This window comes from Drosophila yakuba, chromosome 3R (genome assembly GCF_016746365.2).
Source record: "Drosophila yakuba strain Tai18E2 chromosome 3R, Prin_Dyak_Tai18E2_2.1, whole genome shotgun sequence".
NCBI lineage: Eukaryota > Metazoa > Arthropoda > Insecta > Diptera > Drosophilidae > Drosophila > Drosophila yakuba.
In genome coordinates this window covers 12754354-12778732 of record NC_052530.2, presented here as the reverse complement: position 1 = coordinate 12778732, position 24379 = coordinate 12754354, and the positions used below count along the sequence as shown (strand labels likewise).

General features: G+C 40.9%; 3 protein-coding genes and 1 long non-coding RNA gene across 4 annotated transcripts; 2 read left to right on the top strand and 2 right to left on the bottom strand.

Moving 5' to 3' along the window:
- The first annotated feature begins 3792 nt into the window (after positions 1-3792).
- LOC6536587 lies at positions 3793-4875 on the top strand. The gene is made up of 2 exons (XM_002097127.3): positions 3793-3860; positions 3921-4875. The coding sequence occupies exons 1-2, from the start codon at positions 3810-3812 to the stop codon at positions 4431-4433; spliced, it is 564 nt and encodes a 187-aa protein (XP_002097163.1). The 5' UTR covers positions 3793-3809; the 3' UTR covers positions 4434-4875.
- Positions 4876-8921: 4046 nt separating this feature from the next.
- Positions 8922-11490, bottom strand: LOC6536586 (probable aconitate hydratase, mitochondrial). Its single transcript, XM_002097126.4, has one exon. It carries the CDS (start codon positions 11395-11397, stop codon positions 9046-9048), a length of 2352 nt encoding a protein of 783 aa, XP_002097162.1. The 5' UTR covers positions 11398-11490; the 3' UTR covers positions 8922-9045.
- An 8783-nt stretch (positions 11491-20273) lies between these two features.
- LOC120321809 lies at positions 20274-21124 on the bottom strand. Its single transcript, XR_005561531.1, has 3 exons — positions 21044-21124; positions 20857-20981; positions 20274-20650 (listed from the first exon to the last, which is right to left on the bottom strand). It is a non-coding gene; the product is annotated as an uncharacterized LOC120321809 (long non-coding RNA).
- A 171-nt stretch (positions 21125-21295) lies between these two features.
- On the top strand, positions 21296-23057 carry LOC6536584 (UDP-glycosyltransferase UGT5). Its single transcript, XM_002097124.3, has 2 exons — positions 21296-21579; positions 21644-23057. Exons 1-2 carry the CDS (start codon positions 21333-21335, stop codon positions 22948-22950), a joined length of 1554 nt encoding a protein of 517 aa, XP_002097160.1. The 5' UTR covers positions 21296-21332; the 3' UTR covers positions 22951-23057.
- Positions 23058-24379: the final 1322 nt, after the last annotated feature.

The window sequence follows — 24379 nt, the reverse complement described above, 5'->3', positions numbered from 1 at the left end:
TTAGTTTGAGTGCAATCATTTCCAATCGGCTGACAACAAAGCTATCAAATTAGTGTGATTGGCTATGAGCCAACAATATTAAAGTTACTTTATTTCATTTTCCGCAAAAATTAAATGTGGCGCATTGTTTTTAAAGTGTTTTTGTTTGCTCTGGCTCGCCGGAGCTCTTTGAAATATTAAAATTAATAATAAATGTTGACGGTATTCATTTGTTGCTGCTGCTACACAAATATGAAGACTTCATTATGGCCAACTCATTTTGTTGTCTATTTTCTTAAACTCGCCATCGTCTACCACTTCTTCCTCATACAGTTGAGGTTAAAATGTTTAATTTAGAGTTCTAAAATATATTTTATTTTGAATTTATATTTTGAAGTCAACAATTTTCTTTTGGTTTAGGATTTTAATAAATTGTATTTTCATGTACATATTTGTTAAGAATATAAATATTTTATTATAACTATAAGTAATTAAGCTTTAAAATAAATTAATTTATGAATAACGAGAAAAATATATTATTAGAATAAATATTAGAATAAATAGTTCCCGTTTTTGAAAATACATATGTATATCAAAAATGCGATATAACAACAAAATAATTCATATTTAATTCAAATCTGAAGTTCTAGTACTTTACTTTAAACTTAAGGAACTTGAACTATTAATGTGGCCACAACTGTGAGATGCTCTCTTTTCATCTGGCTGTGATTTTATTTCTTTTGGCAATTTGTGCAGTTGCTGTTTCTTTTTCGTTTTCCCCATTTTAACTCCCATTTGCTTCGTTTTTCTGCTAAATTAAATTTTATTTAACTGTTATGCATGAAATTGGTTACAATTTTTATTTTCATGATGTTTTGTCTGTACACACACACACACACGTAGAGGCTCACACACCAAATGGACGCTAATTCCTTTTTAAATTATTTAACAATTTTCGACTGCTATTCGCCAGTTGTTTTTGAGCAGGCAGAACAATCTAATTAGTCGCCCAAAAGGGGCGGAATGATAATAACGATGATGACGCCGATTTGTATTATGCCAATTTACTTGGCAACATTTGTCGTTAATGCGGCTGCCAAGAAATTTGGCACTGTCTCAAAAGTCCGGAAATCCCGTCTGCTGTCCTAAAAACAGGCATAATTGGGCGAAAATACATAAATCTGTGTGAATGATGGGCCAAAGGAGAAAATGAAATTTTGTTATTTCCACTTATAAGTTACGTCGGTAATGGATTTAATTTGTTTAAAAAGCAAATAAATAATTTTAAGCTGATCCGCATGCTGATCATCACATATTTAAAACTTCGCAGGTCTGCATTGGCGTTTTACAACACTTATCCATAGACTTGGCAATTATAAAATGCAACTCTGTGCTTACACGTGAAATTCGAAACGAAAATTGTAAATCGCGGTTAGTAAACTGAAAAGAACGTTGAGGTCGTGTGTGCAGAAGTGTAAAAATTGATCGAATAAGTACATGAGCAATGCGGTGGGCCGTTTTTAATCAAATTACTGCAGTCGAGCTGCTTAAAGTGCCAGTTTTCTGATTGGATCGGGTGCAAGGACCCGGCAACGCCTCAATTGCCAATTAAAGCGCATCAACGTTAATGTCCGGCCGTCCTGACGATAATAATAATAATAATGATGATGATAACGAGACGACGGGCACGTATTTCCCTTTGGCAAAAAGTGACAGAGAGCTGGAAAAAAAAAGATGGAAAACTGGACACACAGGATTTTCTCGCAGGGCGCTGACATGTGGTCATTGTTGTTGCACTTGCCCCCCGTCGTGACGTCAGATGGCAAATTAAAAAGCGTGTGGAAGATGAAAATTCTGCTTCTTTCCACTGGCAGCACCATCAGCAGCAGGAGCAGGAGCAACAACAACAACAACAAGAATGCAATTTATGCACGACTTGCATATTAAACGTGTGTTAATTTTAGAGCAGTGCAGCAAGCGCCAGGGCTTAAGCTATCTGTCCCCCTCTAGCCGAAGACGAAATGACAGGCTGCGGTCAACGCCATTTGTTTTTGTTGCCACGCGGGAGCGAGAAAGAGATAAGCGTTGTGCACTACGTATATCACTCCGTCTCTGTCCCGCTGGCACAGTCATGCAATTTTCCAGTTGAAAGGCTTAAAACTAAATTAAACTTTATGACTTGGCAAAGAGCAACAGGATTTGCGTCAACTACAAAAAGGATTACACGATGCCGCCCTCTCGGAAAACTCAGCTTTCCCGCTTTCCCTGGCCAACGCATATGAAGAATAATGTCTCGGCTTTCCTTAAGGGGATCAATATACTCTAAGAGGAGTACTCCGCAACAAAAAGTTACGCGGATAACTTTGCATTTAAATATGGCGGGTGGTAAGTGAGAACAAACATAATTAATTTACATATTGTTTGATGACATTCCTTTTGCTTATGTTATTAGGAAGCTTAAAGAATAATTTTAAACCACTATAAACTTTAAAATATTGATTTTATGTCATCATACTATTTTTGAAAACAAAAATGCCATTGAATTATATATTTTAAAATGTTTATTAAACACTACACGAAACGATATAGTTTGTAGTACAATTAACTCTGGATATATGTATCTACTTTAAATATTTTAAAGAGCATTACTGAATCCACTTGGACTCGCACTAGGATGCTAGCAGAGAAGTTGTTAAGCGCAAACAAAGCAACAATCGTACAAATAAATGTAATGAGTCTAAGTGGCAGAGACAAAAATTGTCTGACATTTTATTGAGCAAATATTAAAAATATTACGAATCGTTGACCATTAGGAGCAGCCGGTTGCTCCCCATCTGGAGGTCCAAGCAAAAGTAGAAGCAGATAGCACAAGCAGAAAGCAGAAAGCACAAGCACAAATACCACTTATGTGGATATCGGGGAGTTTGTGTGCTTGTGCAGCAGCGAATCTCCACAGATAGCCAACTTAATGTAATGACCGAAAAGAAATCCAAGCTCACAAACATTTGCACAGATCCATGGCTCTTGTCCTCGTCCTCTAGCTGGACATGTGTTTCCAATGGTTTTCCTAGCTTTTTCTCTTCGTTTTTGTTTGGGCTAGCACAGCTTGGGCCATTTAAAAACGCACAAAACTTGGCGCAAGGCGAAAAACAAACTTTTTCCCGACCAGAGAAAACTCAGCTGGGGGCAAGATTTCCCTTTAGTGGCTGCCGTTGCAGTTGCAGCGTTTATTTGATTTTTACACACCGATTTTGAGCTATTCTTTTATTAGATTTTTCGTGTTGCCTTTTTTCCACCACTCTACTGTCGGCTTCTGCTGGTTTTTCGCACTTATTTTTCTCGGATTTTTTGCCTTTTTTGTTTGTCAGTTGTGAATTTGTAAGATTTGATTTTGAAAGTGGCCAGATAAAAAAGCACCCGAACGGGGTAAAACGAATTGAAAATAGCCAAATGGCTAAAAAGATTAGAAGCTGCAAGGGGCGAATGAGTTGGGGAAATACTATAGAAGCAATTCCATTTTGCCGATGGAGTGTGACAGATAAGTTGGTAACATTGATGCTAAAGGGTTAGGGGCATGGCATTCTGTAGTTTTTAATAAGTTTTCTGATAAATTTAGTTGAATTTGCTTATGTAACATTTTGAAATCCGAATGAACTGATGACATGGTAGTATCGTGTAAAGTTAATGTGTTTTATAATCTCTAATTACATAAATGGATTAAAACATGTTAGATTAATGTACGTTTCAGAGGAGCAAGTGACAGGTTTTCTATAAATATGAAAACTTTAACTGGCTATTAGTTTCAATTGTTAAATAGACCTCCTGCTCCGATGTTGAAGTACATAGTGATCGTTTTACTTACAGTGATACCCAAGTCATTGGTAATTACACTAGAAATATAAACTTTTGTAGTCAGAGAATTTACTATTTTAGTACTTTAGTTACAGGTAACAATGTCATATGAGGCGATCTTTGTCTCAGTGACCAGTTCAGAGAACGCACAACCAATTGACATTTCAAATCTTCGACTGATTGGTCGACAGCGTATTTTAAATGGGACTTTTGAAATTCTCGAGGATGTTGACGATACAAATTATCAATTATCTGTGGATATTTACAGCAATGCTGCTCGCGATGGCAACTATAAGCTAATACCTTTGCGCGTTTCACGTCAAGGAATTTGTACAATCTTCAAAAAGTATGGTTTCTATTTAAAGGACTGCATCAAAAATGGCATTAACACTGATTTACATATAAACACAACTTCTTGCCTATTTCCCAAAGGAAGGTACTATTTAAAAAACGTTACTTTAAACGTTCAAAATTGGCCAAAAATAATGCAGCGCGGCCTTTGTCGACACGTTGGCACTTTTTATAAATATGATGTACCTGTTGGCACATTAAATGTTACCTCCTCCATTGAAGACCGTGCTCCAAATGTATTTGGAATGTAAACCCTTGGTACCATTTTTCCTAACGTATATGATAGTCCATGCTGGCTAAGAGCATAATTTTTCAATTCACATTTTTCAAACATAAATAAGAAGTTAATAAGTATAAGTATGCGTAATAATGCTTCCTATACAAGAAATTGTTCTAAAACTAACTAAATATAAGCTGTTAATGCGTATTTTAATAATATATTTGTAAATAGGAGACATAAATAATTTGTATAAGCTCCTAACCTATATATGCTTCCTTAAAACCGCGTAAAATTTGCGTTAGGTCCACACTTAATCATTTTGTACTCATGGCACGGTATAAAAATTCCATCTATTCGTAATATTTAAATAGCCATACCCGATTTTCGAAGCACAAGCATAAATCTTGGAGAGAAAAGCATCCTCGATTTGAGCATCTGCGCTTGCAAATTTAAAGCCATTACACTAATAAATAATCTGCCACACATTTAGCACATTGCCATCGATTTAATACAGCTTCAGCTTCATCTGCAGGAGCAATGGAGCCATGGAGCTATGGAGCCACATAGCTTTCCGCCAAAGACACGCCCACAGACAAATCCGAATCCAAATCGCATAACCCCCTCCTCACACATGCTCCATATACACGAATGCGAAGGGATGAGCGGGGTTGCCAGGACTAAAGGAGGTTTATTCCGATTCCAAGTGCTAAAGGGAGCCAGGAAAAAATTCATATGTCTGCTGCTGTGGCTGCTTTCAATTGCTTTCGAATTTTTTTTTGGATTTTTTTCTTTTTGGCCATGGAAAGGGTGGGCTAAGCGAGCGGGGCAGCGTTTGGCCATCATCATCGATGGCTGCTTTCAATATCTAATAATATTGCGCATACGCCACGTTGCCAGATTCCTGCTCGCAGATTTCACAGTCGAAGCTGCTGAAGCTGTTGCTGCTTCACTTTCGTCGAGTGCGTGTTGGCGCAATAATCAACAGTTATATTATGAATGCACAAGCACTGGGAAAACATTGGTAGTTGTAGTCTTACAAATAAACTGAATTTTTACTTTCCGATTTAGGCACCAAAAAAAATCTTATGTGCTAACAAGCAAAAAACAATATATTTTCAATTATTTCCAAAAAAAATTCCAAACTTAGACCACAGTGTAACATTCATAGTGCGCATTTAACCCCTTTGAAAAGGGGATAAACACAAAGATATGATACTCCATCTAAGTGATACGATAAATTCCGGGTTTTCTTAGCATTATGTGCAGATTTTGCTGATTTTCTCTCGCCACACCCACCGTGTGTGTGTGTGTTTCCCTTCTACAATATCCACTCCCTCCCAGATGAAAACTTTTTTAATAATAAATAAAAGTGCTTAACTTAATTCGTGCTCTTTTCTTTTGCCACCGGTTTATATGCACTGTGGATTTTCCCTTGTTTTTCCTCATTTTATTTGTTTCTTTGATTTGACACGCCCCCGCACCCGATTCCGCCCCCGCCTTCACCACTCAGCCAGCACACAATGTGTGGAAATAATTTTTCGATTATTGTCAAGTTTTGCTTTATTTTCCCGCCCGCTCTATCGCTTTGGTTTTTCTTCTATTTTCATGTGGCATTTGTGGCTGTTTACCTCGCCAGCGGCCAAAATGCAATTTATGTGTTGAGAGCGAGTTTCATTTTATTTTCGTTCGATTTTTGCTTGTTTGTGTTCCTGCTTTCAAATTTATCTTATTTTTTTGCGGTTTTCTTTTGTTTTTGGATACTTGTGCGAGGTTATTGGCAGTTGTCATTTGTGTGTGATTTACGTTTATCGGTTCGAGTCAAGCGTGTAATTTTCTTATTGCAGCTTGGCAAACGGCGTCCTAATCTGCGAAAGGAGGTGTTTATATATATTGAGGGTTATTTGGAACACTTTTTAGGAGCTTCAATGAAATATAGTTAAGCTAAGCAAAACCTTTAAATGGCCCCCTGACAATACAAATTTGCTGAAAAAGCATACATATGAGTGCAATTTTAAAAATTAAATCAACTTAATCAAGGAAGGTATTTCATATACATTTTTGCATTAAACTAACTATCGGAAACAATAAAGCAAAATACAAAATTCCAAATAACAGTTTTCACAACTATGGGATAAATTGCAATTGATGCGTAGAACAATCAATCAAAGAAAATATTTTTATGAATATAAATGTGCCGGCTTCCGCCAAAGCTCTAGAAATTTGCTAAGCCTTCAACATTTTTCTTGTAGTATACATATATACTTTTTCCCATTATTCTTACGTTTTAACCGACAGGCAAAACTGACAAACTTGCTAAAAATGCCGGTTCAATTGAAAATCCGTTCTTACTCAACCAAGTAAAAAGGAAAATGGTAAAATACATGCTTGTGTTGTATTATAAAAATATCTAGAACGTTTCCGTTTTCGTCGCTGTATATCAATGAACTCGTTGTTGCTGCGTCTACGCATTGACAAAACATTTTTCAAAAAGCAATTAAAATTTTAATAAAATAAACTAAGCAAGGAACCGGAATAACAAGAATGGGAGGAAAATATGGTATGGCATGGGACCTTGATACAATAGATGACATTAAAAATCCATACAAAAGATAAACACATTTTTCAGCTAGCTCCGGGCAGCAAAAATATCGAAGAGAAAGATTAAATTCACTTAAGTGCAAAGTATGCAAATGACAAACAGATCGGGGGAGTGAGCGACAGAGATAGGGCGACTGCGGCAGAGAGAGACGGCAGAAGGCAGACGGCATCAGAGCAAGACATATATGAAGTGCCTGGCTGGCGAGCTGAACATACGCAACCACATGCCTGCATTTGAAGCTAGAAATATTGTAAATTCAAATTGAAATGCATGTGTGACATTTGCCATGCACTTGGCCACAGAAAGAGACGGGTAGCGATTGGAGCGAAAGAGATGGAGAGGCGGAAGGAGATCCAGCCGATACAGAGATACAAATACAAATGCTTGTGGCAGCCAGGATACAAAGGAGTCCTGCTCGAGCTCTGGCCAAATTGAATGCAATTTGACAAAAATCATAGTCTATATATAGACTTCTTACCAACTGGACTCCCTGAGCCACACACATCCTACATTACGGGTTAATAATTGAACATTTTCGGTTTTAGGCCGGGCTAAATTGCTATCATTTTTTTTGTTGGCTTTTTTGATTGGGGTTGTGGCTGCTTTGGGGCGAACAGTGCAGTTCTAAAAAATAATTTCCATTGGAAAAATAATAAGTCAGCTAACTGGTATATTAAACAACAGCCACTGATAAGTAATTAATAATTGTTTATTAATATTTATCGTTTGGTGCATGCAATTTTTCATCAGAAACAGTAGTACAAATTATTTGGATACTTACTCATTGTTACATTATCAGTCCGTAATCAAAGTTGTTAATGAACTATTTACTACTATAACAGTTTTTATTAAAACACGCAATCAGTTCAAATAGGTGATACATTAGTGAATGATAATTAATTAGTCAATTAATGGAACTGTTTTACTACATTCTATACTATAATTTAAGTAATAACGTATTATTTTCTTATTAATTCAAAAGCGGTTTGTTCTTTTAACTTCGCTTCAATGAACCAACCTTTTATACTGCAAAATAGATGGTCGCATGATAAACTTGTCTTGGTGATAATTTTCTGATGCCATATTGCGACGAAACGCACTGTATTGCCACATGCACCACATTCACGACCCGCTCATTCAGTCGGAGGCTGTGCAAATATTGCCGCAAAAAGCAGTGGCAGTTCGCAGAGCGAGAGGCATACAGATATATATAGACATTTTTGTACTTGCTTGGTGAACTTGTGCTCTGTGGCTCCTATATCCTCTGCCTGTCTCTTTCGCCTTCCCCATATCTGTCCCTTTCGCTCTGCAGGCTCTTTATAGCTCTTTCACTGGGTGCCTGGTATGTCTCCCTTCCTCCATGGATTTTGTGAATGACTTTTTGGCACTAATTAAAAGTAGCAAATAATTTTCTATGCTAACTCACATACGTCCACACACACACACACACACACTTACGCACAAGCAGGACGTGTGTTTGAGCGAGAAGGAAAATGCAAATATGGCACGGCCTCTGCTCGGAAAACCCCCATTTGAGCCCCTTGAGCCCCTTGAACCACCCGCCCCTGTGACAATGACAATGCATGTGACAGTTTCGGTTGGCACCGTTGATAAGCGTCGCTTATTGTCCCTCTGCTCCACTCTGCCCCACTCTGCCTTACTGTGCACCACTTTGCCCCACTCTGCATTCACCCACTGATCCACCCAGGCAACCATCCAGTTGACAAAAAAGTTGGGCAGCTTAAGTCGGAAAATTTATTATTATTTTTCTGCATTGCAGGCTGGGTGCAATTTTAAATGGATTTTAATTAGTTTTGAATTATTTTGGCTTTCGGTTTAGTTTTTCAGCATTTCATGTGCCATTTTGGCATTAAACTTTGGACCATTATAGTGTCCTGTGGTTTATGTAAAGTTGATTTATTTTCGGAATAATTGTACAAGGGTATATTTATCTTCCGATTGCCAACTTAAACTATTAAGTACTGGTTATGCTCTTAAGATAAATAAAAACGTAGTAATTTAGTAAAATGAATATTGATGAAAACTATTTCTTATCGCCACCCTTGGCGGACAGCTCCTTCATTAGATTCAAGGCGCTTCCGGCCTGGAACCACTTGATCTGCAGCTCATTAAGGGTGTGGTTCAGCTGGATTTTGTCAGAGCTACCATTGTTCTTGATCTCAGCATCCACGGGCTTGCCAGGTGCCAAGTCCTTGAGATTGAGGAGCGAAATCTTGCTCGATGGCTGGACTTTGTCGTAGTCACCTGGATTGGCGAATGTCAGGGCGAGCATGCCCTGTTTCTTAAGATTCGTCTCGTGGATGCGGGCAAACGACTTGACGATAATGGCCACTCCGCCCAAGTGGCGAGGTTCCAGGGCAGCGTGCTCCCTGGATGACCCCTCGCCGTAGTTCTCCTCACCCACAGCACACCATCTGATCTTGTTGGCCTTGTAGTCCCGAGCCACCGCTGGTACGGCGTCGAAACTACCGGACTTCTGGTTTTTGACCTTGTTCATTTCATTGTTTTCGGCATTTGTGGCCCCAATGAACATGTTATTGGATATATTATCCAAATGGCCGCGATACTTAAGCCAGGGTCCAGCGGCACTAATGTGATCAGTGGTGCATTTGCCTTTGATTTTAATTAGCACCATCAAGTCAATGTAGTCCTTGCCATCCCATTTCTCAAAAGGCTGCAGAAGTTGCAGGCGATCCGACTTGGGATCGACATTGACCTTGACATCATCTCCTTTTGCGGGTGGGGCCTGATAGGTATCCTCTCCGGGATCAAAGCCCTTGGCTGGCAGCTCTTCGCCGTGCGGTTCCTTTAGTTTGAACATTTTGCCATCCTTACCCGTTAGCTCATCCGTCAACGGATTGAAATCCAAACGTCCGGCGATGGCCAGTGCAGTGGCCATTTCCGGACTGGTAACAAAACAATGTGTTGCCGGATTGGCATCATTTCGACCGGTGAAGTTGCGATTATACGACGTGACAATGGTGTTCTTTTCACCCATCTTCACATCCTTGCGATCCCACTGGCCAATGCAGGGCCCACAGGCATTCGCCAGCACAGTACCACCGAACTTCTCAAGGATATCTATAATGCCGTCCCGCGCAATTGTAGCTCGAACTTGCTCCGATCCCGGGGTAACATTAAACGGAACGCAGGATTTTAGGCCATGACTCAGTGCGTCATTGGCAATGCTGGCACATCGTCCCATGTCCTCGTAGGAGGAGTTCGTGCAGGAGCCAATCAGACTCACTTTGATGTCCATCGGATAGCCATTCTTCTCGGAGTTCTCACCCAGTTTACTAATGGGATGGGCTAAATCGGGAGTGAATGGGCCATTCACCAGCGGTTCCAAGGTGTCCAAATTGATCTCGATAACCTTATCGTACTTGCAACCCTCATCCGGAACCAAAAGATCTTTATTCTTCGCCGCCTCCTCAGCGATGGCACCTCTGCCGGTGGCACACAAATAGGTGGCCATGCGTTCGTTGAATGGAAATATCGAAGTTGTGGCACCGATTTCAGCTCCCATGTTGGTAATGGTAGCCATGCCCGTGCAGGAAATAGACTCAACACCAGGTCCATGGTACTCCACAATAGCACCTGTGCCTCCCTTAACGGTCAGAATCTCCGCCACTTTAAGGATGACATCCTTGGGCGAAGTCCACCCACTGATCTTGCCGGTGAGATGGCATCCAATCACAGTTGGGCACTTGAGTTCCCACGGTATATTTGCCATCACATCGACGGCATCTGCACCGCCAACTCCAACGCACAGGCAACCCAATCCACCGCCATTCGGAGTATGGGAATCAGTTCCGATCATCAGGAGGCCGGGAAATGCGTAGTTCTCCAAAATGATCTGATGAATAATGCCGCTGCCAGGCTTCCAAAAACCCAAGTTATATTTGGCGCACGCCGAGGAAAGGAAATCGTACACCTCCTTGTTCAGATCCTTAGCTCTGGCCAAGTCCTTGTCGCCACTGATTTGGGCCTCGATCAAGTGATCGCAGTGCACGGTGGATGGAACTGCTACCTTCTTCAGGCCCGACGAGATGAACTGCAATAGTGTCATCTGGGCAGTCGCATCCTGCAGGGCAACGCGATCTGGTCGCAATCGCAGATAGGACTTGCCTCGTTCGATTTCCTGTGTATCCGGTTCATCCAAATGTGAATATAACACCTTCTCCGACAAAGTTAGTGGTCCACCCAGTCGGCCCTTGACGCAATCCAGGTTTTGCCTTAACTTCTTGTAGGGCAGAGGAATTCCGGTATCGAAATTTGACATTGGTACTTTATCACATCGCGGAAATCGCGCTGTGTGAAAGTTTCGCACCATGGAACCCGCCAAACATATGTATCTATGTGTTCGTTGAGCCATTTGTATGTATAATTGTTTGGCACAAATTTTGTCGGTTTATTGGATAACAGTATGTGTCGTCGAAGTTAGAGTGAATTACTAGAGAGTATAAAAATTGGATTGCTTTGATTTGAAATCTTAACTGATGCAAACATTTTATTTAATAATCATTCAGAGATTGAGGAGCTTAAGATTTAATTACATCTTCCGATAAAGTGCCACTGAACTAACTGCTTGACCGTACCTATTAATTAAACAGACTGCACACCTTCGGCCAACCTATGTATACTCAAATTTATTGGGTTAGCTCATTGTTCCGTGCGTATTTGATGTGCACCAACAGTTGCAGATCCAAAGTGGCATCCAAAAGGGTGAGCTGAGTGGGCATTTCAACGGATTTGATGTTGCAAGTGAATCAATGGGCGTGCGACTGCGGAGGATGATGCAAGGAGGTAACATCGATGGCATAGGCCAAGTGACAGTCAACTACAGACGAGACGAAGAGTGCCAGCAAACTGGACGGATGACAAACAGAAGGACAGGGGATGCAAGGATGCCAGGATGCTAGGATGCTAGGATGCGAGCCAGCTACCCAAGTGTCAACTGCAAGTGAGTGTGACGGTGGGCACTGCATCCTCCTGTGATTGTGTTTGGTTTGCTGGCATCGTGTCATAATGGGCGATGTGGGATGACGATGTGGAACAGCGGACAGCGGACAGGAGACGGGCGCCAGGAGACAGGAGACATTGGTAGTTGGCCGCACCACATTCAATTGAAATCGACGTGCCTGTTGGCCACAATGCCATTGACGAGCCTGCTGCTGCTGCTGCTCCGGGTGGTTTCTCGCTTCCAAAGGCTCCTGGTCATACTGCATGGCAATGGTATTGTCGTCCTGCCACTCCCTCCGCCCACTTCACCCACATAAGTAGGCAGCGTAACGATGCCAAAAATTGATTGGCAACTACTTGGCACACACTCTTGGCCGCAAAACTTTTTTACTTTTGTTTCGCTTGCCCTTTACACTTAAAAATATAAAACTCCTTACCAATATTTTTAATAGCAATAGTTTGTTTAATTTTTAAGAATACAATTTTAAGATTGAGATAATCCTTTAAGTTTTTGACATAATATCATGATATAAACCTGTACATTCAAGATTTAAGTTAGCTAAATACGTACGCTATATTTATGTTCTGACAAAAGTATGAAAATCGTGAAACACTATTTAAATTTTTCCCAGAATCGCCAGCACTTCCAATAGATTTTTGAGCAGAACAAACGTTGATTATTAATCTGTTTAATTGATCGATTGGTGCTTGTTCCGCTTTCAGCAACATCGAATTGCAAATTTGAAACCAGCCATCCGACCAGCTCATCGTTCTCATTCAGTTCCATTCAGTAGAGCGCGGTGGGTCAATTTGATGGGGGGGCTGAAAATGTCAAGGTTGTGCAAATTTCATCCCAAAACACATGGTCGCTTAGTTTGGTGCGCTGTCATTTGCCATCGCATATTAGATTCGCAATCTCGTGCCTCCGTTGCCCGCTGGTCATCATATGCTCCTGTTCCAGAAAGGAAAATGCAATTAGCTTAAATATATTTGCGTTTGTCCATTGGCCTTGGCCGAAAAAGTGTTCGACTCAAAGTGTTTGGACAATTCTCATTCGCTTTGGTATAAGTTATTGCATTAAAAGTATTAAACTTTTGCTATAAATAAGAGGAACTTGCAGGTGTAGGAGCATCCTAGCCCTTGATTGGGTTTATCTACTCTTTTATATAGTTTTTCCTATTTTCTTAAATAGCTTAAAGGTATATATTATTAAATTATTTAACTTCAATCATATAGACTTAACATATTAATATATAAATATCTCTTTTGACTAAATAGTTGGCCAAATTCTATCATAGAGATCGCCTTTACCTTTGAAATACACAACTAAAATTCTGATTTTTTAAAATTTTATTTTAATCGTATAATAATAGTTTAGGACTCTTCAAAATATATCACATAACCGGAACGATTCAAAGTTTTAGCTGCTTCTGCTCTTTTTTATACTTTAGTGGCATGATGTCTGATTGGGCGAATGCCCGAAAATTGCCCGCAAAATTTATGTACTAGTGCCCGGGGAAAGAAAGAAAATGTGGGCGAACGAACTATGGCCATATGTACGACTGATCTGGGGAATCGTGGGCGTGGGCGGAGGAGGACCTGTATGTAGGTGTGGCCGCTGTGGTGTCGGTGGCCAAAGTTGCAACAAAACTGAAACTTTGGACTGGCAAAAATTTTTAATCCTCGCTTTCTTCTTCTCCTTTTATTATTCCCCACTTTTTCCAGATTTTTTATTCGAATCTTTTTGCCTGGCGTGGGTGTGAGTGTGGGTGTGGATGTGGGTGTGGATGTGGGTGTGTGTGGGTGGGTTTATACCATCCACGGGTGAACAATACGTTGGTTGTTTTTGCACTGAGCTCCGCTCTGCTCCGCTCCGGCACAGCTTGCGGTAAAACTTTTCAATAATATTCCCCAAAGTCCAGTCCAGACGCCGATGAGCAGGAAGGCGAGAGACACCGGGAGTGCCAGTGGCAGTGGCAGTGGCGGCGGAAGTGCCGCCGTAGTTTGCCATCTAGCCCGGTATAGCACAGTTTTCGGCGCACTAGCAGCAATATTGCAATAATACCCGGAAAAAACGCCGCGCATTTGGCGGCCTGTTCCCAGAATTGGCTGCCCATGCCAAACTCTTTTGCTACAAATGTTTCATATTAACTATAACTATTTCATATTATTTAATACTAAAACAATTCAAAGAAATATCTATCAATAGTTGGCTTCAAACGAGCATTGCTGTGACTTAAAATCGAAATACATCTAGCTTCATTTTAAATCTTGAATATCTTTCAATAGTTCATAAAGTGTTATCTACACAAACTATTTATAAGGAATTTGAAAAACGTTTATCCCTTGTCATTTGTTAGGTATAAACTCCTGGCTTGCCGAATGAATATCTCTGTCTATCCAATCGAATGCGTTTCCGGGAATTGCCGGTCATTCGAGTGGGGCTTTGTTTTAGCGCGCCAAGCAGACAAATTCAGCATTTCCTGCACACGTGGCTTTGGCGATTTCCTTTTGTGCAAACATATTTTACCGCAATTGCGGCACCGAGTTTCAGGGCTCCATTGAAGCATAAGTAACCGGGTCCCAGACCCCAGACCCCAAACCCCAGACCCTATTCCCCATTTCCCAAACCCGATACGGTCTGGTTCGCTTGTCGCCAGCACCTAGTGCCCAGGACCCACTTTACAGGAGTACCCAGTGCCCTGACCACTTCAATGTCCCTGTCCACGTTCCATTCATATATATAAATATGGATTTTTGCCATGCGTCTAAGCCATAAGTTGACCGCTTTTCCGCTCGCCTCGTTCCCTTTGGTAAACCCTCTTGGCAATCCATTCATGAGCTCAATTCAGGCGCAAGCCGAGCTCAGGCAATTTTTCTCCTTTTTGCACTGCGGAATAGGGAGATTTAAAAATAGTTTAACATTATTAGTTACCATATATTTTCATTCAAATGTTTACCACTATTTACAGAATTTCTATACCCATTCGGTTTTATACGTGAAATATAAACATTTTTAGTTCGTTTGAAAGTAAGTTGGTCACATCTTGTTGTTAATTAAGTTGAGGTTTTAATCTTATTTGAAGAGCAGTCTTCAAAAAGGTTTGAGTAATATTACGGCTACATCATCTTAAAAGAATTTCAACTTTACATATCAAGAGATTTTACAGCGCTTCTGTTTGCAGTGTAGCTTAGCTCTTTTGTTTATTTACCTTTCCGCCCGCGCCACCACCGCCTTCATCACTCAACAAAGCCAATTCTATTGGGAAGCAGCTCGGTGCACCTGTTTCACCTGGTTTACCTCCAGGTGCAGCAGCTCCCGTTCTTGTTCCCGACTCCCGCTACCCGTTTTATGATCCCGGCTCAGTTGCTGCGTCGCTTTTGTCTGCATTGTTTCAGTCAATAGACGCATTTGTGCGGGTCAGTTTGGCAAAAAGAAAGCCCTGTCCGAACCCGAACCCAACCAAAAACCCCTTACACTCAGTCGCTGTATACTCATTTTTTTTTATTCGTTGCTCCCGTTTCCTGCTGCTGGCCGCACATAATTAGATTTAATTTGCAGCACGGTACGTTGCAAGTTTAGAGTCAACTTCTCCGTTGCATGCAATTTTAATGCATAAATTATGCTCGACAACGACGCAATTTAGTGGCATAAACCTGGTAGCTTAATCCGCTGCTGAGTGTGCGTGTGTGCATAAAGTTGGACCTTTAAAGCCGGTTAATGAGTTAAAGTTCATAATGGATTACAGCCAGCCTTGGATTTGGCTAATGGATTAAAGGGCTTAAGGATTTATTTCATAGCAACCGAGAATGTTTGACGTTGTGAACTTTCTATACAAGTCATAAGTTTTATTTCTTTTGAAGCTTCGAAGGTTCACAGTTTTTCATTCACACTTTTCCGCTTTAATATTCAACTCTTTCGACTTTAAAGCATTTATCATATCATTCATGATGGCGCGTAAATCAGTAAAAACCAACCCGATTACTTAAACCCCACTTGACCATAACAAAATCCATAAAGAGGCCCCATTCGTACACCTCTTTGGGGCTCACTTAAACAACCTTTTTGCGCAATTTTAAAACCAAGGGCGAAAATTTATAGACCATCCATTTTCCATTTACTTTCGAGGGGCATCATAACGCTGGCCGTCGAGGCTAAACGATAAACCCTCTTGGCTTTTCCCGCTTTCTATATTAATATGTACACAATAATTATTCCCCGGATGGATTACATTGTGAACTTGGCCAGCACCAGCAGCAGCAGTTGAAAACGCAAAGCAAACGGAACGCGAAGAAAAAATTGTTCAACTGTGTGGCGTAATGTTGTTGAACTCCCTGAGAGGTTGGAAATAGGAGGTTGGAGCTCGGTAGTCTGAGTTTGGAGGTTGGAGGTCGTCGGGCAGCGAAGTCAAGCGCAGCGAAATGGACACGAAACAATGCCTGGCCACTGACCATCTGACCCACTGGTCGGCGGCAAAACCACCGCCAATACCACCGCAGTGGTTTTCCGGACTACTTAGACCACGGCTCTTTACCTTGAGACCGGTGAATTCATGCATTCGTTGTTTACTTGTGGGAGCGGGAGACTGGTGCCCTGGTTCCCTGGCCACCCGGACACACGCACTTAATTAAGGGAAAGCTATTTCTTTTTCCTTATTTCCTGAACTTTTCGTTCACGCCCCGCACTTTTTCAATTTCCTGTCAGTGGCTTCAAAAATAGTGCAGCATACTTGTAGATGTCCTTGCCAGAGACAGATACAACATTTTTTCGGGTGTGCAGATGAAAGTGAAAAGATTTGTTCAGAAATATGTCATCAATAAAAGGGGGAAAGCAAATTGCACATACTTTTGGAAAGATTTACAATATCCCAAACTTGCAGTTACCTATAACTATCTTAATAAACTTGCTCTAAATTATCTCAGAAATATTGTATCTTTTTAAATTGTATCTTAAATTATCAAAAATTAATCAACTAATTTTATACGTTTATTTTTTGTATCTCGTTTTATAAAAATCTTGTTACAAGTGTAATTTACATAGAGCAAGCAAACTTCAAATCCCGACTCCATAACATCTCCATTTGCTTTTCTGCTGCAGATATTTTCTTAGTGCTAACCGGAAATTGTGCTTATGCAATTGCACAAGTTCCCTTCGAAATCCGGCAGAGGTCAGTACGTCGAAAAGGACGACAAAAAAGGAAATGTCAGAAAAGCTGTCGAATGGGGAAATCCCCAAAGAAAACGGTGACTTCAACTTCACTCTGGAGTTGAGCTCTAGACAATGCAGTGTAATTTGCTGAAATGTTAAACAAAACGTAATAACTGGGAGTTGACAAAGTCGTTGGTACACTGAGAAAAATAATGTATATATTTCTAATATATAAACCTAATTTATTTTGTGTGTGTTGCAGTGGGTGTACTGCTTTCATTACTGTTTTTGGTTTTAAATTCAAGTTTTTGAAAATCACGAAGAAGAAAACGAATTTGGTATTTTGTACAATAAAGTTGCATATTTTCTTTTTTCTTTTAATTTTTTTTTTCAGTGCATCTATGCGTTTCTTTGTCGCTTCGTTTCGGTTTTTGCCGATCTCTTGTTTTTCTTATTTTTTTCCTTTCTACTAGCCCTTTTCAACAGCAATAAAAGTCGATTGTCAACGTTGACTGGCATTCTAGGAGCGAGTGAATGTGTAGCGAATATTCAGACTAGTATCCTGGAAGGATTCAACTTGCTCCTGGTCGAGTGATTTTCAGGTATTCAGGAGCAAGCTCCGAGCTCCGTTTGCCAAACTGCAGTTCTGCCCATCACTTAACATTCTCTAATGTCGGCAGTCTAAAGCAGAGAAGATATGAGATAGTAGGGAATGGTGTGAGCAAGTCGGAAGGTATGCAGAAATCAAAATGCTTCATAAAACGGAAATGAAAACAAATGAAAAATGATTTTTACTTATGGGCAAATTGTGCCTCGGCACTTCCAATCTCAATTCCTGGCCAGCCATTGTTGCATAGTTCGTGCAGCAAGTGCTTGTTGCAAATAAATTGCATTTGCACTTAAAACATCGTCAATGTGGCAGCTGTTGCCACTCGTTGTTCGGCCCTCCGGATAATTCCTTTCATCCATGGTAGTCGGACATGTGTGGGTTGTTTGTAGGTTGGGAAAAATACACGACAAGGTAAGCCTGATTAATGTTGTTCAGGCTTTTCCACTGACGAGACGAGTCGAATAAAGGCCAAGAGCATTTAGTGCATAAAAGAGATAAAGCCAAGTTTTTCCTTTCCAGCCAGTATCGCAGCAGTTAAGATTTCAGTCTGTTAGTGTGGCAGCTTAAGTACTTATTTATCGCTTTGTCAGATAGGCAAACTGCATTTTGTGGAGAACAAATTTACGATTTTTAAATCTCTCAACTAACTAAACTAACATAATTGATTATATTTAAAAAAATCCTTTTTATTGGAACATTAAGGGCAAATAAAAAGAGTTGATGATTTGAATAGCACAACAAAAGTAAAAACATCTTGCAAATATACTGTTAGGAATGCTTTTAAGCTCATCCTTATTCAATATGCCCTGTTACACTTCACAATTAAGAAGGACCTCTTCTCCGGGATATCCGTTGAAAAGTGAACAGCCTGCTGTTGACCTTTTCTTAACCCCGGATCAGTTGTTGACTCGCCACGAACTTGAGCCTCGACCCCTTCCACACCAAGATGATGATGAACCAATACAATAGGGCACCAGAAACCACAAGATGGCCCACTTGTAGAGCTCTCGCCTTACACATGCCCTTTATTAAAAAATTAAAATTGCTAACCGAAGAATGGACAAAAAAAGAGGTGGATATTTCGCCAGCTCTGTGCCCTTTTTATTTGGTATCATTTTTTTGTAGCTAAAATAATCAGGCAACTTAATTGAATCAAGTTGCAAGGCGATCCGGGGCCGACCAAAGGAAAAGCCTCATAATAAACGGCAAAAGAAATGGCCACAGAGAAGAGGGGCTAAAGAGCTGAGAGGGTTGGACACCCACAAAAAAAGGTGAAGGAAAAGTGGGGGAGAAGATGGTATTGGGTTGGATGAAAGGAGTAAACAAGGACTAAGGAGTGAAAATGTGCGCAGAAAGCAAATAAATTGAAGTGAAAACAAATAGCCGGGGATGTGGCGGTGGTGGTGGTTGTCCTGGTCCTGAACCTGGTCCTGTTCCTGGTTGGTTACAAAGGAGTTCCACTGTGGGGTTTCGGAAGGTCGGAAGGGTCCAACTGGCGGACATTCCGTCAGAAGCCCACAATAACAACTCCACCTTATTTATAAATTAACAGTAACAATTTTTCCCGCCGGACATACACTTAAAAATTTCCGTGCATAAAAGTTTAATATATCTGGCCCACTCACTTTACATTTTCTCTTCATTTTTGTTCCTTCCTGCTGTTTTCACTCTACTTATTATACCCGTTACTCGTAGAGTAAAAGGGTATACTAGATTCGTTGAAAAGTATGTAACAGGCAGAAGGAAGCGTTTCCGACCATATAAAGTATATATATTCTTGATCAGGATCAATAGCCAAGTCGATTTGGCCATGTCCGTCTGTCCGTCCGTCTGTCCGTCTGTCCGTCTGTCCGTCTGTCCGTCTGTCCGTCTGTCCGTCTGTCCGTCCGTCTGTCTGTCCGTATGAACGTCGAGATCTCAGGAACTACAAAAGCTAGAAAGTTGAGATTAGGCATACAGACTCCAGGGACATAGACGCAGCGCAAGTTTGTCGAATCATGCTGCCACGCCCACTCTAACGCCCACAAACCGCCCAAAACTGCGACGCCCACACTTTTGAAAAATGTTTTAATATTTTTTCATTTTTGTATTGGTCTTGTAAATTTCTATCGATATGCAAAAAAACTTTTTGCCACGCCCACTCTAACGCCCACAAACCGCCCAAAACTGCCACGCCCACACTTTTGAAAAATGTTTTAATATTTTTTCATTTTTGTATTGGTCTTGAAAATTTCTATCGATTTGCAAAAAAACTCTTTGCCACGCCCACTCTAACGCCCACAAACCGCCCAAAGCTGCCACGCCCACATTTTTGAAAAATGTTTTGATATTTTTTCATTTTTGTATTAGTCTTGTAAATTTCTATATATTCGCCAAAAAACTTTTGGCCACGCCCACTCTAACGCCCACAAACCGCCAAAAACTGTCCTTCGCACTTACACTAGCTGAGTAACGGGTATCAGATAGTCGGGGAACTCGACTATAGCGTTCTCTCTTGTTTTCCTTCTTGTTGTTCTTTGTCTGGCTGTGTGTGTGTATAGGTGTGCGGGTGTGTGTGAGTGGGTGGTTGTGCTTTGTTCCGGGAAAAAGGAAGCTCCGGACAAGGTCCTTTTGCCGTCGCTTAAGCAAATAATTTCTTTTCTTAGGCAGCGCTTTGGCCTTTATGCTCCGCCGAGTTTCGCCTCCTCCACCGGCGAAAATTCCCAACTGGCCGGCCAGCTGCATTGGTACTCGTTTTGAGCCCTTTTCTCGTCTTTCGGCGCTGCTCCCTGTTGTGCGTTTTGTTTTTAGTTGCCTGCTCCGCTTGTTTGGCCTGCACTTCTCACGCACATTCTTCGGCACTCAGTCCAGCGGATTCGGATTCCGCTCCACGGGAAGATCTTTAAAAGCCCGCCGGGAGTTTGCCAACTTTAAGTAGTTTGCACAAATTGAGAAATTAATATCGAAAAATGGAAACAAAATGGTTTTAATGGCGTATATATAATACATACATACTTATGTGTAATGTATGTGTATAGACTAGAATAAATACCCAAAAATATATAATCATTTTTTGATAGTTTATGTAAACTAAAACGTAACCTCGTATCTTTTGGTGATAATGTTTGTTTCACCTTTTTTTGCACCACACATTTTGATAGTGGCACTGAATAGCACCGAAATGGTAATCAAATATATGCTCGTTCCATCACGTGCCAGGAACGCGTTTCCGAAATCTCGTTTGAACTTCTTTGGCAATCTACAAACAAAATGTGAAATAGTTAGCTAGACGCGCCATGAAGTGCTATTTTATAAGTCAACCTGGAGAATCAATAAAGATAATGATGGTGCGGGCGATTGCCGGACGAATGAAATGTCGAGCATGGACTACCCTAACCGAGGGTTCCCCCTTGAAAGTCGACTGTTTCTCTTTATTAAGTGACAACGATGAAAATGCAAATGCTAAATGCCCTTTATCATCATGAATGGGCGTTATTTGCCGCTCGGAAAGCTCTCTCTTATTCGCTATCAACGAAAGCTTAGCATATAAATATAGTAGAGCTTGACCGATCTATTCAATTAGTCGCTGCAAGAGACTCGTTCGGTAAACATGAGATTATTGGCTGTGATCGCGATCGTGTTCTGCGTTTTGAGCGCCAAGCCGCTCGAAACGCAAAGTGCGAAGATTTTGGCTACGCTGCCGTTTCCGGGTCGATCTCAGTACATTTTTGTGGAGACCTACTTGAAAGCCCTGGCAGCCAAGGGTCACCAGGTGACCGTTATCAATGCCTTTAAGAACAAGGAGACCCCAAACATGCGCTTCATTGAGGCCCTCGGAGCGCACAAATACGCAGAAGGTATGCATTAATATTAACTAGTAATAATGTTCTTTATGTAATTCATATAAATCTTTACCCACAGAGATGATGAGTTTGCTGAATGTGCCTCTATTGTGGCAGCAGCTCAATGCCATGGATTACATATTGGACAAATTCATCGAGACTACACTGGATGACGAGGGTGTCAAGAAGCTACTAAACTCTGGAGAAACTTTTGATCTGGTCTTGGCAGAGATGCTTCACATGGAACCGATGTACGCTTTGGCTCAGCATTTTAATGCCACTTTAGTAGGATTCTCCAGCTTTGGAACTGATAGCACAATTGATGAGGCTGCTGGCAATATATCACCCATATCATACAACCCCTTAGTGACCTCGCCGCGAACAGATCGAATGACCTTTCTGGAGCGCTTGGAAAACCACTATGATGTTATTGTGGAGGAGGTTCATCGGCACTTAGTTCACCTGCCACACATGAGGGAGGTTTACAAAAAGTATTTCCCGAATGCAAAGAAAACCATGGAGGAAGTCATGGACAGCTTTTCGTTAATTCTTCTGGGTCAGCACTTTTCCCTGAGCTATCCGCGACCCTATTTGCCCAACATGATTGAGGTTGGAGGTATGCAAATCTCGCACAAGCCCAAACCGCTGCCAGAAGACATTAAACAGTTTATTGAGGATTCACCACATGGCGTTATATACTTCTCCATGGGCTCCAATGTGAAGAGCAAGGATCTGCCACAGGAAACTCGAGATACGCTGCTGAGGACCTTTGCCAAACTGAAGCAGCGAGTGCTGTGGAAATTCGAAGATGACAATATGCCTGGAAAGCCTGCGAATGTGTTGATCAAGAAATGGTATCCCCAGCCGGATATACTGGCTCATCCCAATGTAAAGTTGTTCATCAGCCACGGTGGTCTGTTGAGCAGCACCGAAAGCGTTTACTTTGGCAAGCCGATTCTGGGATTGCCGTGCTTCTACGATCAGCACATGAACGTGCAGCGTGCCCAGCGAATGGGTTTCGGATTGGGTTTGGATCTGAACAACCTGAAGCAAGAGGATCTGGAAAAGGCCATCCAAACGCTGCTCACGGATCCCAGTTATGCCAAAGCAGCCTCAGCCATTTCCGAGCGATATCGTGATCAACCGCAACCAGCCGTCGATCGAGCTGTCTGGTGGACGGAATATGTGATCAGGCACAATGGTGCTCCCCACCTGCGAGCAACTTCCCGCGACCTTAACTTCATTCAACTCCACAGCTTGGACACTTTGGCTGTGATTGTGGCAGTACCTCTACTAGTCGCCCTGATAATCCTAAAGTTATCTTGTAAATTACTTGGGGGCAAGAAACAGAAGTGCCCACATGCTGATAAGCTTAAGAAACATTAGAGGCTATGTGTATGTATTTGTTTGTTGTTTACAGTTTTAAGAGCCTAGTTTTCTTATCAGACTTATCTAGTAATACTATCACTGAAATTATATTTCTTATTGCCTAATGTTGTTTGTTATTTCAAGGGTCTGAGGTTTTTTAAACGAGTTACTAGGGAATACCATTGCCGGTCGACATTATTATTTTTCTCCATTCCAATCAATTGCTATCTTTTGACCGGCCAGCTGTGCGAGTGTTTTTGTTTGAGTTTGCCACTGATAACGCTCGATTAAAAACACAGATTTCTATTTACAAACTGAATATAATGAACTTATCAATTTGAAAATAAATCAAATTGACGGCCGAGTAGTGGTAATTAGACTACTTCTTATCATTATTATGTATGTCCCAGCAAAAAAACCATCAATCTTATTTAACTGCGCTTTTCATTCAAAACACAAACGAATTATTTGTTAATATTCTAGGCATGTAAGCTGATAGAACAATTATTGTTTTGCATATAAATTACATCACCTTAATTGCCATGAGAATGTACCAGAGCGTGGGCTTGAGCAATCCCATATTAATAAGGTCAGCTTGCACATCGTCCCACACGACGTATGAGTGACATTTATAAAATTGGCGCTAAACATGGTTTTTTTTTCCATTACCCTCGCGTCTCTTTCAGTTTATTAACACTTTTCTGTGGCTGATTAAATGAAAGGCATTTAAGGGTATTTGTTTTTTGCAACGTCGTTACCGCCCCAGGTGCCCCTTCTTTCAACCACGCCCACTCCTAAAAACTTTGGCCAAAGTACACAAAAATTACGGAGTTAAAAGTATCGCTAAAAATAAAAAAAACCTTATCTTAATTGCGGGTTACTTTTTTTCAACTGGTCTGCCGGCAACCTGGTCGGAATAAAAGAGTCGTGGAGAAGGGACGACGGCGGAAAAAGTGAACCCAAATTTGTGTCCGTTGCTAGCACCAGGACACGCCCTAAATCACTGGCTTTTTATCAACTTCAACTTGAAACGAAATTCAAATGTTTCGCTCGTTTTTCTCGGCCTGCAAATGCGATTCGGCTCCGGCTGTTGTCCCTAACAACTGGGAAAATGAGGGGCAGGGTGGCGAACTGGAGTGAAAAAATGCGATTCACATACGCACTGAGGAAAATAAAATATTATCGCAAAGCCCATGAAATAGTTTCAAATGTTTAAACCAATTTTATTAACTATTAATATTCCTGTGAAAATGGGTGTGGTTTATTGTTAAGGATATAGAAAATTGATTATCGCTTTCATCTAGCGTGAGATACGTCTTCGATAAAAATTTAAATTAATTCTTTATTTAAGGTCATACATTTTGTATTTTTTTATTACTTTTTCTGAAGTATTTTTTTTAAGTGTATCTACACATACGCAAAAAGGAAACCTGTCCCTAGCCACTTT